Below are 16,000 nucleotides of genomic sequence, written 5' to 3' on the forward strand. Positions count from 1 at the left end.
AAAAGTATTATAAAATTAGTATGTCTCTTGTAAGACGATCTCACGGACTTTATCTGTGATACGGGTTAACTCTACTCATATTTACAATAATAATCGATAATTTTGATATAAAAAATAATATTTTTTCATGGATAACCAAAATAAGATATTCGTCTCACAAAATCGACTCACAAAATTTTTTGTGTTATAAAATAATCCATATCTGTATTTTTAGTATTTTTATATGGAACATCAATGAGTGCTTCTCAAGATAAATATCAGTAAACTTATTAATTATTATTATATACTTTTACTCTTGATTTATGATAAATATATATTTTGGTAGCGATATGTTTTTCCAACCTATGGATATGACATGTATAATAACAACTCTCTTAGCTTATATTAACTTCAAATAATAGTTTCAATCATTTTGTTTTGAATTTTTATGTCACGCCCCGGGACGGGGGTTGGTTGATACCGGCGTTAGCTCTAAAATTTATATTCGAAAAAAACAAGTCTCAGAAGCACAAAATTCAGAAACCAGTCTTTTATTCATAATATTTATTGTCTGTTACAACTCAAAGAGCAAATGTTTTACAGCGAAAATGTAAAACCATACATAACAGTATCTTAACAGATGCAGCGGAAATAACATAAACTAGAATCAGAACTGAGAACAACGATCTTCATCACCAGCCCCAAAATTGATTCTGCTGCTCTTCTTCTAACATTTCTTCAGTATTCTTATCTGAGATGGGTTTAGTGGGTGAGTGATATGGTTGTCACTCAGTAAGAGGGGGCGGGAATAACTCCCAGTTTTCGAAATCATTTTTATACAGAAACAGTAATATGAATAATATACAAAAGTTCTTATTTTCGTAACAGAAATCAATATTCAGTATTCCGAAATCAGTAATCAGTATTCAGTAATCAGTAATCAGAAATTTAAACAAGTAAGCACTGAGCACATTCGTGAATTTCATGGCTAAACTGATATCAGTCCCCTATATGTTCTCTCCTCTAAGGGGTGAGGCCAGTAATCAGTAATCAGTAATGTTCAGAATATCTATTCCTACCATTAGTTCACTAAGTTTCAGTGCTTCAAAAATCAGATATCAGAAATCGAACATACAGAAACTTTGCTTTAAAACATAAATCATCAAACTGGATTCAAGATATTTATACATAAGCCCACTTACTGTAATTTGCTTAAAGAATTTCGGTTGAAGTCTGGAAATCTGCTTGCCTCGCTACTGGATTTTACAGCTTCGAAAAATGCACTCTCTTAGCTCTAATTTCAAATGATAACTCAAGATTTTGGTAACCACAATTTCAGATATTGAGGGTGCTATTTATAGGACAAAATCTGACTGTTAGCCTTCCAATGAATGACCATAATCTGCCATTAACAGCCTTTATTTCGTGCTAAATGCTTTAGTTACAAGTCATATGCTGAATTAGTAACTGTCTGCTAGAATTCTGTATGCTGCTTGAATTCTATCTGCTGGAAAAATATAAGCTTCTGAAATATTAGCTGGTGCTGGAATTGTTAGCTTCTATTGGAATTTTTCTTTGCTCCTGAATATTGCTAGCTGCTGAAAAATGCTCGCTGCTGAAAATTCAGTTTCTCACATTTTATATAACATAAGATTTAGACATTTCATCGTTAACTTCGAAGTATAGGATACAGTATCATCTATTATATTTATTTGATTTCTATGTACATCACACGTAGTTTATGTTAATGATGCACAGTTTCCAGTCTCATTTACGTAATTATTCACTCAAATCATTGAATTTAAATTACATTATTACAATTAAAAAATAATATCATTAATATTTTATTAATTATTAAAAAGACGAAATAGTAATTTATTATCTTATCTCAGATTTAATCAATCAAATCAAATAAATTATTATTTATCAATCAAATCAAATAATATATTATATTAACTATATTTTTTATTATATTAAATTATTTATCTATATATTATTATCTTATCTTTAACTTCAAACGATGCCCAAACTTATGTGCTTGAAAAACATCAAAACACACTTTCGAAGCCGAACTTTAATATGTAATTTGACATGAAGTGATCGACATCTCTATCTATAATGAACTGCCTTGTGTGCTAGCTAAAGAAAATCTCGCCTTTACTTGAAGAATTCAGTGTGTGGGGAATTCTTCGCTGAGTTTTCACTCTTTTGAGGTCGAATTATTGCCTTACTTTACAGAAGTGTTGATAAATAACACAAAAACTCATGTAAGACGGTCTCACGAGTCAATTTTGTGAAACAGATATTCTATATGGGTTATCTACGAAAAAATATTATTTTTTATGTCAAATATGTTAATTTTTATTATAAATATGGACATGATTGATTAGTCTCACGAATAAAGATCCGTGAGACCGTCTTATGAAAGACCTAGTCGATAAATAAAAGGCATATGTCCCCTGAACGTACACTCACTTATCTGTTAGATGAATTATAAGTATATTATATTTAGCCTATAAAAAAGGAGATTATTTCCTTAGCCGAACAAGGAATTACATAGGAAAATTCTTATAATTCAAAGGTTTTATCTTCCACAAAAACTTTTACAAAGATTTTCTATTCTAATAACCTATAGGTTTTATAAGTTATACAAAGATAATAAAAAATAAATTGGATGGCGCAACTATCAGAAATATAAAAGTCCTGTTTTGCAGAGTATTGACGTGACATCAAAAAAATACTGACGTGACACCAGAAAATTACGGACTTGTCCAATGTCACATCAGCAAATACACCAAAATAGCAAAACCAAACTTTAAAAAATTAGTGAATCAAAACCAAACTTTAAAAAATTAGTAGACAAAACGCAACATTAAACAAATCGATGCACAAAAAAAAGTTATTTTTCTTTTATTTATTGTTTCTCCACAAACAAATATTGCTACCAAATGAACAAAATGAAATATTTTTTAGGCTCCTAAACACAAGTATGGGCGCCAATTAAGGAAAAGAATATTGTCACTTTCATAAACAAGTTGGCCTGGCTAATACATATCTTTGTAAGACAAGAGAATCATAAGCGGCCAGTTAACTGAAGATAACCGCACTATCAGACCTATTCAAACAGTTGAATTTATGTATCAACAAAAAGACAAAACACTTGTAGTTAAGATGTGGAAAATAATGAAATTAATATTTATATATATTTGGAATATATATTGAAATAAATCTCCTTAATCTCGTGGAATATGAATTTACAAACTGGGTTGTTCATAAAATATATTAAGGGGGTGTATTCAATATAGGAGATTTATTGACTTTTAATTACTTTTGTAGATTTTAAAAGTCTAAATGTATTCAATTAAGACTTTTACATACTCTATAGAAGTCTAGTGGTATTCAAAATAGACTTTCATAGAGTTTTAAAAAGTCAAGCGGTATTCAACATTGACTTTTAAAAACTCTATAAAAGTCTATAGGTATTCAAATTTTCCATAGACTTTTAATAACTTCATGGAATTCATTGACATACAAACATTAAAGCCTAAGATACAACTATAAATTATAAAAAATTGTATTTGGTTCAACCCAAAGATTTGGATTGATTTTTAAAACTTTTAACTCATACACAAGCTATTTATTTTTCTCTTTGTAGCTTCACATCACCTCTCTTCTTATCTTCTCTCCTCTCATCTATTTCTATCACTCTCTCGAATTTTCGAAGTGTATCTCTATATATATTTTCATCTTTCCTTTTCAAATTTTTCATCTTTTGGCTGATTGTTCAATTAATAATTTTTTATTTTAATATCACATGAAATTTTGAATTTTAGAATTGATTTTGTGATTTTTAATTTATGATTTATACAAATTAATGTAATATTCAATAATAATAAAAGATGATCCAAAAAATAATGTTTAATTCATAATAATTGAATAGTCTCGTAACAACTATGATTTTTTAAATTCATTTTAGCATTTTCAATTAATATGTAAGTTATGATATTTTTATACAAAATTATATTCACACAATACTAAATAATATTCTTTTCACATGTATATTATCAATTTAAAAACAAGGTTACAGGTTAATCAATGGATGTATTTTAAAAAATTTACAAACATGCATACAAACCCACATATATAAACATGTAAATATTAAATTATTTAACTTTTAAATAAGTAAATTTATTTATTAATATAAATATTGAAAATAATTTCAAACTGAATATGTTATAAATGTCAATTAATTATTTGTTCAAGAAATTAATAAAAAAATAATATGTTATAATTAAGTACAAAATTTATAAAATTTTATAAAAAAAGTCCACAAAAGTCTATAAAAATCTTGCAAACATAAATCCACATAAATCTGTTTATAAATTTGTGAGATTCTGTAAAAGTCAATAAAAATCTATCAAATCCATAAAAGTCTATCATTTGAAAAAATCATTAAAAGTCATCAAAACTCTGAATTGAATACACCCCACTAATTAATTGTTATCTCGAAAACACATATTAATCCTGCTCAAATTGCTTTTTTGTTACACACTCGATCAATCTTGAAGAGCTGCATGCATGAACAGTTAAAAATCAATCATTATGATAAAAAGATTAAGATTTTAGACCAAACTCAATAACAAAAAATAGCTTTAAAATAAAAAAGAATTGTCCAAAATCAAGAATAAAAAACTGAAACGTGAAGTTTACATGATATTATCTGGTGGCCTATAAATCAATTTGATACTATAATTCAACTTCAAAATCTAGATTGTCCAAAATTCATATATACAGTCTTCAAGCAGTTAAATCGGCTAGTGAGATAATAAATATAGTAATTAAGTTGGCTGGTGAGATATATCTAACATATTATATACGAAACAATATTAAATATAATGTCTTGTCATTGTCGCTTTGGCAAATTGAATGAACAAGTTAAAAATCGTAAAGTTTGAAGGAATAGTGCACACCTCCCACTTGGGCTCCGGTCCAAACATTTCAGTCTCATGCATGCAAAAATCAAATTAACATTCTAAAAACGCGTGCGTCTATCTACTGCATGTTCTCCATGTCGAAGATTTATTTAAAAAAATAAATTTATAAATTACATGATTAAATCCATATATCACACTACGTCAAGAATTCATATCGAATTATCAGAAAATATAAATAACAGGTAAACACGTATCAGAATCTAATGATTGATCTAGCGTCGGAATTATGGATCTTCCAAGTAAAAAAAAAAATCGATCATCTTATTCTTGCCTTACATGGGAGAAAATTTGAAAACTCATAATTAATTAGATCACTTTATTGGGTCTTTTATTATATAGTGTTCATGTACAATTAATTAAATTATGTGAGCCCACAAAATAATCCAACCGTCCATCCATTCGAAACAAAAATCAAAGTGCGCATTTAGTGCTCTCTTAGAAAAATTAGAGTGAGATTAGGAAAAAAGTATGCCCTCTCTTATTTAATAACATAATACGAATCGAGACTGCAGAAACAAGGAAGTCACCATACACAGACGAATCTAACTTTCTTTCTAGCCCTTGCTGTGTGTCAACTCTCAACTGTGCATCTCACGTTTTGTGATCAATGAAGCTTGTTTTTTGTTCACTCGAAATCAAAAAAATTGTGTCATTTTCAATTGCTCTTTGCGCCTGCTAATGTTAGCCAAATTGCTAATAACAAAAATATAGAAGTAGGGAACGAAAGCAATCTCGTAGAGATACAGACAGAGCGGCATCTTCAGGGGCCATCTTTATCAAATTATACTCAATATAGCTATGTATAACTGAAAGGTTTTCGAACAACTGACGATGAGTAAGTCTATTCTTGTTCTGCAGAGAGAGTTCATCCTTTGGGCAGGCCTTGTTGAGGTCTCGGTAGTCGACTATCAAAAACAATATACGAGAATGAGCATACTATTGAAAGTATGAATATCATGTATAAAATAACAACAATAAAACAGTAAATCAACCAAGTCCTGTACGAAGCACAATTTCCTTAAAACAGATTTGTCCCCTCTGACGGTGCTTCGAGGATCTGGACGGACAACTGTTTCCTAGGATATACCGGCAAAACTTTGCAACAACTTAGCACAAAGTAACTACACCGACGAACTGAAAACGTACATTTACTTTATCATCGAAATTTAACGGAGGCCAAATAGAAAGCTAGCAATATGAAATACAAGAGAATGCTTGAAAGAGATCTTGAGTGTTTGTAAAAACCAATTTTATGTACATGGAATGAGGAAATGAACACACTATTTATAATCACCAAAATGCATACCAAGATTCATGCAAGATTAATTAACTCAATTAATCTTCCAAGAATATGAAGAGTCAAAAGTCTTCAATTAACTCAAGAATGTGGAGAGCCAAAAGGACACTTCCACAATAATGAGCCACAATTAACTCAAGAATATGGAGAGCCAAAAGACGCTCCCACATTCATGAGACATAATTTTCATTCAATCTTTAATTTTACTTGAAATTTCCAACGGCTAAATCTATTAAAGTTGTGTTTGGATTGATGCATTTAAAATATTTTTTTGTAGAAGTAAGACCATAAACTTCAAATTTATCTGTTTCATGTTTATATATTGTTTCATGTTAATTATGATGGATTTCAAGTTCACTCAATAATGAAGACATTTGAAATTCATTCTACTTTGTATAACTAACATGTAAATAATTACGGTATGAATTTAAGATTTCATCTATTATTTCATTTTTAACAATAAAATAAAGATCAAAATCGATGGATTTCAAATCTATCCATATAAATACAAAATAAAATTATTTTTAAAATGAAGACATGGAATTAAGTCTATCATGCCAACTGTGAATACCCCACTTTCCTTCCATTATCATGACTCATAAAATTATTTTTAAAGTGTAGACATGGAATTAAGTTTATCGTGCCAACTGTGAATACCCCACTTTCCGTTCATTATCATGACATGAGCTTGGAGTCTGGTCAGCAGCTATAAATATGTAATATATGTGATGCAAGTTCCAGTTTTAAATGTCAAATTTCCGAATATATTTATTTCCATAATGAAAGAGTCAACTGGATCTGTAGTTTACAAAACATGCCTACTCCACATGAATTCTCATGTTGCATTTAATGAATGGCACAATAAAAAAAACACAGTATAAGCTAATATTTCTCTTGTTTTCTGTTACATTTGCACTCACAAGACTTGCTTGCCAACTTTTCTTTTTCCATTAAGTATCATTGCAGGTGGTCTCTGCATATTAATTGTGTGTGGAGATGGGAAACGAAGCGTGGAGACTGGAGCAGGTCGAAGAAGAAGAGGAAACTACTCTTCTTCTAGTAAGAAAATCAAAAACTGAGAAAAATGGTAGCCAAGTCTCCGAAACTTCTACTGTTATTCATGGAATGAATTATAAACTAATTTCTGAGAGTGATGGACAAGCAATTCAGTCAACTTTCACAGCGAATGGATCTCACAAAGAAGAACCTGATGGGGTTTTTGAAAACGGAGTGGAGAACCTTGTTTTCTTTGACAAAGTTGAAGGTATGCGTGGTAGTATTGTATAGTTAGTGCTTTTGCTTCTCTCCTGGATTCTTCACCTTTTTTTATTGGTTTCTGAGTCTTTCTTTGTTTAAGATTAGTATACTATTCTTTACTTAACCCAATCTCCATGCTCTTATAACACTATCTGTCTATAAAATAAAAGGCCCCGGCCCTCTTCATGATGTACCTGTTCAATTCCCCCATCTATATATCTTGTCTGTGTTATCATATACAAAGAGATAATAGAATGTATTGTAGTTCCATTCTTGTATGCAAGACGCCTTAATTTACTGATTTGAATTCACACGAATTATAAAAATTTCTGGGCAAAAAATGAATAAAAAGAGTCGATATCACGCAAACATGTGGTTAGTTTAGGGGATAATGCGGAGAAGAGTGTACTTAGTTCCAGTTTACATACTTTAAGTTGTAAGATCAATCAGGACCGAGCAAATATCATTTCTACTTGGCTGATAAATTCTTGAAACACTGGTATCTAATACGAACGTTTCTAATCCTAAAAATGTTGCTGAAGGATTATGGAAGTGTCGAATCTGCAGTTGGACATATCAGAATAGAAGTGTCTGTCTTGACCACATTCAGAATCATAATGGGCAATTTCATAAGCCGATGCATGACAAAATTTTAAATTTTGAGACTGAAGGTCAGTAGATTTTAGATATTAATTCAAAAAATGGGTTGTATATGATACTACTTTTTTTAGAAGTAGGTTATATATGATACTTGGACTATGTAGAACTAGTAATTCTTTGTGTTCTTGAAGGGAGAATCTAAGAAATTTGGAAGAATAGTATATGAATCCAAGGTTAAGTTTACACTTTTAGAGGTAACTGCCTACTTTAGTTTAAGCTTAAAAAGATCTTACACGAAAACATATGATTTCAGGTGTTGGGCATGGAAAGATGGAGGTATCGTCTGAGAGTTATAAGGCCTCGGAAGAGATTGAAAGTGCAGATATTGATCTGATAGACGAGGAAACAGAATACGACGTCGAAACAGTGTTACAAAAACAAAACACGCATGATCTATACTGTCCTAATTGCAATTCTTGCATCACAGGAAGGGTTATTCTTCGCAAAAGAAAACGCAACAAAATTCAAATTTCAGTTAAGCGTACCAAAACAGAAAAACCAACAGCTCAGGAATCTGATGATCAAGTTCATCCTCACCATATGATTGGTGCAGAAGAAGATCGTGACTCAGGGCCCGATTTATTCAGATGTTTATCATGCTTCAGCTTTTTTATGCCAACTGGTACCTATTCGTGCATTGCTAATGAATGTTATAGGATAAACAGGAAAAATCTGCATGTTAGTTATTATATAGTTAGCATATTCAATTCAAAACAACTGTACCTATTCAGGAAACGGGTTCAAGTTCTGGAAATTTGGGGACAAAAGTAGGAAAGAAAATGTCCGGGATGAACAAGTACCACGTAAAAAGAGCTGGTTTCCCTCCATATTTGCACCACACAACCAGGACACAGCAATTGAGCAAGGTAATTAATTCACTTGGCTCCTTCCATTGTTCTTTATGTATTTCATTTAACTGATTAAGGCACGGTAAGGTACGGTACAGATATTCCTCCTGCTTCTGAACCACTTTTAGGGACTGTGGAAAACGATGACACTTTGGAATGTGAAGATAAGATCTTATTGTCTCCAAGGCATGAACATTCCACAAATGGACTAGCAGTAATATATGGTTCGGGAAATGAACTACAGAAAATAACGGAGAAGATAGGTATGATAATCAGCTTTAACTTCTCCCATTAAAATTCTAATAGGACGAGCCCTGTTGAATTCATGGTTTGTGATGAATGCCATCAAATTTTATTTTCAGATGCTAAAATGGAACAGCCTGAAATAGTCGCTGGCTATCATTTGAAAGAACCGATGATAAGTAATGACCAGTTTGAAGTAGTATCTGGCTATTATTTGAAAGAACCAATAATAAGAAAGGAGCCGCTTGCAGTATTCTCTGGTTATCATTTGAAAGAACCAATAAGAGGCGATGAAGAGGTTGGAGTAGTAGCTGGCTATCACTTGAAAGAACCAGTTATAAGCAAAGATTTCCAAGTTACTCATGGCAGTGATCTATCGGTAACAACACTTACAGTAGACGAAACAGAAATTGTTAATGAAGAACCTGCACAAGATGCTATCTTCGTTTCAAGAAAAGGTGGATCAAATCTGGTGATCTTCTCAAACGATGGATCTACGACTATTGAGAAATCCGAGGAAGGCCAAATACTCATTCAGACAGCTCAAAAGGGAAGCACTGGTACGTAGAAGGTTTTCACCTTGAATCTTTCATAGATTTTAGTCCTCACAAGGATAATCATTCTGTCCTTTAAACCGAGAGGCCAAGTATATCCAACTGAAATTTCTCAAGTTACTACAAAGACAAATTAGAAGTCCAAACTGGGGAGCCAATAAAAGTTGATAGTATTTTATCCATTAAAGGCACCTCCACCGTAAATGATGGTAGTATTTTATCCAATCTTAAAGCAATCATCTAGCATCCTTTAACATTTTCTAATTTTTATCATGTAAAAAAAGCAACCATAAGTCTTCCTTTAACATTTCTTTTCTATTTTTTACCGTGTGATCTTTTGATGCAGGGGAGGATACTGTAATAACTATAGACTCATATCCAGCCACTGAAATAATTCCAGGCATAGTCATTCCAGCAGAAACAACCATTCCGACACAACCTACCACTCAGAATGGTATACCAGCGGAAGAACGAATGGAGGATGTTAGAAGAAATTCTAAAATAGAAGTTATTAAAAGCATAGTTTATGGTGGATTGGCGGAGTTGATTACCAGCCTAAGTGTTGTGTCATCTGCAGCTGGAGGTGATGTCACCACATGTAAGCATCATATAAACATTCTCATTGCAATAAAGTGCTAGATCTATGGTTTTGTATAATCTTCTTCTCTTGAATCACAGTGAATATTCTAGCTCTCGGAATGGCCAATCTGATAGGAGGATTCTTCGTTATTTGTCACAATGTAAGGACACTCACCCCTTTGAAACAAGAATTATCATCTGCGTGTAAACATAAACAGGAAGATAAGTTGATAATACTAAAATTGCAGCTTTGGGAACTAAGATGTGAGCAGACAGACCAAGTAAACAGTCAAAGTGATCGATACCAAGAGCTCCTAGGCCAAAGGCAGAACTTCAAACTTCACGCAATAGTTTGTGTTCTATCATATCTCATATTTGGTTTAACGCCTATCGTAGTGTATGGTTTTTCATTCCGGCAAAGTGAAGAAAGTGAACTAAAACTTGTGGTGGTAGGAGCAGTCTCTCTCGTCTGCATTATTGCTCTATCTATTGGAAAGGCCTATGTGTGTAGACCGCCTAAGGCTTACGTAAAAACAGTCGTAAATTTTGTTATATTGGGGTTCATGGCCTCAGGAATTTCATATGCTGCTGGTGTGCTGGTGAAGAGATTTTTGGAGAGGCTTGGTCTGTTCCAATCAACTTCAGTTTCTGATATGATTTTTAATCGAGACTCAACATGGGCTTCTTATTGAGTGTCGAGTCTGTATTTCTCCATTTCCTTGTAAGATTTCACCTCTTTGTCCAAAACTCACGCCTGGATCCCATAGCTTTTGTTGGTTTGATTTCTGCACTGAGTGTTTGATTTATGTATTATGAGTTCTGCATTTTCAAATTCGAAACTGTTGGATTACGCGTTCAAATGGTTTCCTTGCTATTTTTTTTTTTTTGAAACCCAACGACAAACTTGAACAATTTATCAGCTGTCCGATATACAAGTTACATCTATGGAGTAATATCAACGAGATAGCAAGTTACATAATGAAAATGTGACTGCTAAATGTATTAGCTGTCTGATAAGCAAGTACATCTATGGAGTCATGAAGGTTGATAAAAGTATTGTTAAAGTGATGTAAACATATGCTAACCACCTAACAATCTTGAAAATTTTAAAATATAAATATGAAATTCATACTCAAAATAAACAACAAAAAACATAAATCCAATTCTAGATAATTTGTTGGCGCACTTCATTTGCCTCTTACGCAGCATTGGTCGTTTTCGTGTCTAAAAAACCATCTTGCCCCATTTCTGCTCAGCTTATTGGTTCCCTCTTTACATCCTTGACCTTCGAAGGCCCAAAGAACTTGAGCATACATGCATGTATATCATTTCATCAATACAAATACACTAAAAAGTTGTTGAAAACAATTCAGATCCGAATTCCCAAATATAACCATCCATCTTTACATTCTTTCTTCACGCCATCCCTTGGTATTTAACTCACAACCAAGGTAAAGCCAATCATATCCCACCACATCGTAGTTCAAGAAAGAGGAAACAATATTAATCCTTTCTGCCTATCCGTTTGAGCAGCCAAGCCCAGAAGCCAACACTTTTTGTTCCACTTGACTCAACAGGCTCCCTGAATTTAGCCTTCTCGCTGAGTTCCTCAAATGATTTCACGATATTCTGAAGTCTCGCAACAAACTCAATCAACGAAGAAGTAAATGATGCAAGTGACAATGCACTAGCACTTTCATACGTCCTCACCTCTCTCTCATTGGAAATGGAATCGTTAATAAGTGAGAGACGTGATGGCCACATTGTTTGCTGTCTAAGCACATTTTCTCCAGAACCCCATTGGGAAACAGATACAACACTAGCGTTTGGATTATGTGGATCGAAATTTCGTATTGACAGAGATGATTTAAGATAGGCTGATTCACTGAGGGAATTCATTACAAATGGCCTTTTTTCGTTATCCTTAATTTCTTGGAGTTGTTCAGGATCTGAGAATTTTCCTGGCCGTTTTCCACTTTCCCAACTCTCTGCATTTACCAAAAGGTACGACTTTTGGTCAATCATCATCTGCAAATCCTCTGCAGCATCATGAACCTCCAAGAGTATGTCTTGTGGGCTAAGTTTTTCCATTCTCTCTACTTTTTCACCCAGAAGTCGCAACACATTAGCTCCTTCAGTCCCAACTTTCTGAATCCCATCCTTAAAAACTTGTCTTAGTTCTGTCGATGACTGTTAACGGAAGAGTTTAAATGTGAGAAAAGGAATCCATAAGCCAGGATAATCCTTTTTTGAAATTTTTTTGGCTCCACACAAAAATAAGAAAAAAGTCATGAACCGCTGCAGAATTCAGAGGAATGTCAAGCAGAACATTTTCAAGGCTCACATAATATCATTAAAGATGAATTTTGGATAATAACAAAGTTTTTGCAGCCTTAATCTCAGGTTCACTTAACAGTGCACAGACCTAAAGATAATAGGATTAGGAGACAAATCTAACCTCAAGCGACACCGTGAAAGAATGCACACAGCTAAATTACCTGTATTTCTGAAAGTATACACCCATGCATCGCCATCACCATGAATGCACAATGCCTCAAAGCGCCGCTGACTTTAACATATTCGTTCCAAGGATAATTGAACATTCTGTAATGGCCATGAGGCGGTTCCCATACAGCAAAATTTAACTGAAAAATTAAACGAAGAAGCTAAAAAAACAGATCATATTTTCTCTACAGAGCATAAAGTGTGCGTACTAATCAAGAAGCATACCAAAGACTCCTCTTGGCTAATTGACTCCACCGCAGCTCTATATCCACTATACAAAGGATCATCTGACGCCTGGTAAAGTAGAATTTTTGAAGGTATTCTACTGTATTCAATAGACTGCAAGTACATGTTGATACAGCCTAGACACACAACATGAAATGTAAAGTTCAAGAATAGAAATTTCACAAACAAACATCGATTATTAATACACATGAATTTGGTACTCGTTTAACTAAACCTTAACCTTCCAGTGAAGTAGCAACACCCCTGAAATTCTTTACGACAAGCTTGTGCAAATCCTCCCCAGACCAAATTGGGTAAATACATACATTTACAAGCAAACATATACCAGCCCCAATAGCAATAAGCAGCAATCTCGAAACAGCTGTTTCAACAAATTTTGAAGATCCTGATACCAATACCATACAATATGTCAACAAGAACACCCGAAACCCATACTCATACTGCTTCATTGCTGGATGCAACTTCAAGTAGCTAGTGAGAAAAGCTAGAACACGGAAAAGCATGAACACCAGTTAATGCCACTGTCCATGTTTCAGGAGAACAAAATCACATCGATCAATTAAAACAGACCTGCAACAAAAATCCCGATTACAATAATCACTTCTTGAATCCGTCCAGCCATCTCAGACAAATGTCCAATCCCAAGAGCCAGTACTCCAGCAGACAAGGTCCCTAGTGCCCGGTTGAAACCTTTACTTAGAGTAGCTCCTATATAAAAGCAGCCCATCAACTACGTAAATTTCTGCAAACTATTGATCGATACATAAAAAATCTACAAACTAGAAAATAAATGACAAACGATTCATGAGGTAAAAATAACCAAACTACAATAGATGAACTATTTCAATAACAACGAAACAACATGTTACCTAATGCTGAATTAACACACAATAATAACGCTAAGGATAAAGGATGAAGGCACAAACAAAAAAAAACAAGTCAAAAGCAAAACTCAGTGAACCAAACGAAATGAAGGAGAACAACTTACAAACAAAAAATTAAAAAGAAGTTTCACATAAACATCCAGCTCAGACGAAACATATTCAGAATCAAGGGAATAAAGATACCAAATCCACCACACCACAGCAACATTAAACATAAGTTGTAGCCAAGCAAAGGAAAAATCATAGCTTACCTACGCTAAATTCAAACACAACAACAACAGTAAGAATAGCCCAGATGTAGTGTTGGCTAATATAATTACTGGGCTTTTTAAAAAACACAAGCAACGACACCAGAGACAAAGCTATGCTCATTTTAGCCGCAAACACCACTTTTCTCGGATCGGATCTTCCCATTTCAAACGAACCAACTGCAATTTGCTTAACATCGCTCCACAACTTGGAAAACTTTTGACCCATGACACGAAAAATCCGGTGCAAACATCCCTCATCTGTGACGTAAGAATCATCAAATCCAACGTTAGAGTAGATTCCCCGAGAAAGCAATCTCTCTTTGCTTCTCTCTGCAAAACTTTGCCTCAGTGATCCATAATTTGCAGCCATCAGCTGATAGTTTTACAAAAAAAAACATGAACAAATAGAAACACCCGTGCAAGAATTTGAGTTCTGGGCTAATTTTTTGATAGAAGCGATCAAATCAACGGGTGAAGTTTCAGAATTCCAACTGGCAGAATGAAGCTGCCTCGAATCTTGATAGTCAAACTGTGGTAGATTAAAAAGAAAAAATATTTCGAGTTAATAGATGTGTGGAAAGGTAAGTTGATGAAAAGAACAATCTTTGTTCTCTTTTGATACAAGTAGACAATCATAATAATAAAAAAAAATTATTTATTAAAAATGGATTATTAAATAGAGATATATTATTAAAAAAAATTGTTAATTAAATATTATATATATAGTTGAAAATAAGAGTTGAAATTTTTTTAAGATTTTGTAACAGTCAAAAAACAGCTAGTATTTATCTTATAAATATGATTTTACACACATTCAATCACTCCAAACTTACTCTTTCTCCCTAAAAATTTTCGAAGAAGAAGCAGATGGTTCTTTCAAGATTATTTTGTATAAATATTTTGGTTATTATGCTCACTAGTCTTGTATTTAGCAGAGAATATATGTCTAGCGTTTTTTCTTTATGCTTGTACTTATAATTTATCTGTTACTTTGTATTGTCATATTAACAGATCTAGAACTTAACTAATAAAATACATTGTTATTTTTATAGTACCATCATGTCAAATTTGGCAAAGCTCGAATTTGTTGTGTTCGACATTACGGGAAAAAATTATATGACATGGACTCTCGATATAGAAATGCATCTTGAGTCATTATGTCTAAATGACACCATTAAAGAAAATTGTATTTCATCATCACAAGAAAAATCAAAAGATGTTATATTTTTGCGTCAACGTCTTGATGAAGGATTAAAATGTGAATATCTAATTGAAAAAGATCTCATGACTTTATAGAAATGATTAAAGGAAATATTTGAAAATATAATGGAACTTATACTTCCGACCGCCCATGATGAATAAAATATGTTAAGATTCCAAGATTTTAAGAAAATTAGTGATTACAACTCGGCAATGTATTGAATAATCTCGCAAATAAAATTTTGTGGACATGAGGTTACGGAATCGAAAATACTTAAAAAAAATATTTTTCACTTTTCACGCATCAAATATAACTCTACAACAACAATATAGAGTACGTGGATTTACGAGATATTCTGAACTTATCGCATTTCTTCTTGTGGTGGAAAAGAACAACGAGCTGCTAATGAGAAATCATCAGTCCTGACCCACTGAATCAACAGCATTTCCAGGAGTAAATATTATAAGTAAAAATGAATTTAAACATGGAAACCAAAATCAAA

At 32.9% G+C, this 16,000-nt stretch overlaps 2 protein-coding genes across 7 annotated transcripts in view; one reads left to right on the plus strand and one right to left on the minus strand.

Moving 5' to 3' along the window:
* Positions 1-11,271, plus strand: part of LOC142540649 (membrane protein of ER body-like protein) — a 37,255-nt gene extending 25,984 nt beyond the window's left edge. Inside the window, exons 1-9 of one of the 6 annotated variants that reach the window (XM_075646957.1) lie at positions 7,001-7,534; positions 8,070-8,198; positions 8,441-8,809; positions 8,919-9,053; positions 9,134-9,298; positions 9,398-9,838; positions 10,179-10,430; positions 10,511-10,572; positions 10,660-11,271. In XM_075646957.1, coding sequence (XP_075503072.1) covers positions 7,267-7,534; positions 8,070-8,198; positions 8,441-8,809; positions 8,919-9,053; positions 9,134-9,298; positions 9,398-9,838; positions 10,179-10,430; positions 10,511-10,572; positions 10,660-11,103 — 2,265 coding nt within the window. In that variant the 5' untranslated portion in view covers positions 7,001-7,266 and the 3' untranslated portion in view covers positions 11,104-11,271. Of the gene's footprint in view, positions 1-7,000; positions 7,535-8,069; positions 8,199-8,440; positions 8,810-8,918; positions 9,054-9,133; positions 9,299-9,397; positions 9,839-10,178; positions 10,431-10,510; positions 10,573-10,659 lie in introns of those variants that run through there. The other 5 variants (XM_075646964.1, XM_075647000.1, XM_075646974.1 and 2 more) reach the window with 5 other exon arrangements.
* A 111-nt stretch (positions 11,272-11,382) lies between these two features.
* LOC142540677 (aluminum-activated malate transporter 4-like) lies at positions 11,383-14,852 on the minus strand. Its single transcript, XM_075647015.1, has 6 exons — positions 14,298-14,852; positions 13,733-13,870; positions 13,383-13,646; positions 13,142-13,278; positions 12,910-13,056; positions 11,383-12,601 (listed from the first exon to the last, which is right to left on the minus strand). The coding sequence occupies exons 1-6, from the start codon at positions 14,665-14,667 to the stop codon at positions 11,915-11,917; spliced, it is 1,743 nt and encodes a 580-aa protein (XP_075503130.1). The 5' UTR covers positions 14,668-14,852; the 3' UTR covers positions 11,383-11,914.
* Positions 14,853-16,000: the final 1,148 nt, after the last annotated feature.

Source organism: Primulina tabacum, chromosome 1, assembly GCF_025594145.1.
Source record: "Primulina tabacum isolate GXHZ01 chromosome 1, ASM2559414v2, whole genome shotgun sequence".
NCBI classification, from domain to species: domain Eukaryota; kingdom Viridiplantae; phylum Streptophyta; class Magnoliopsida; order Lamiales; family Gesneriaceae; genus Primulina; species Primulina tabacum.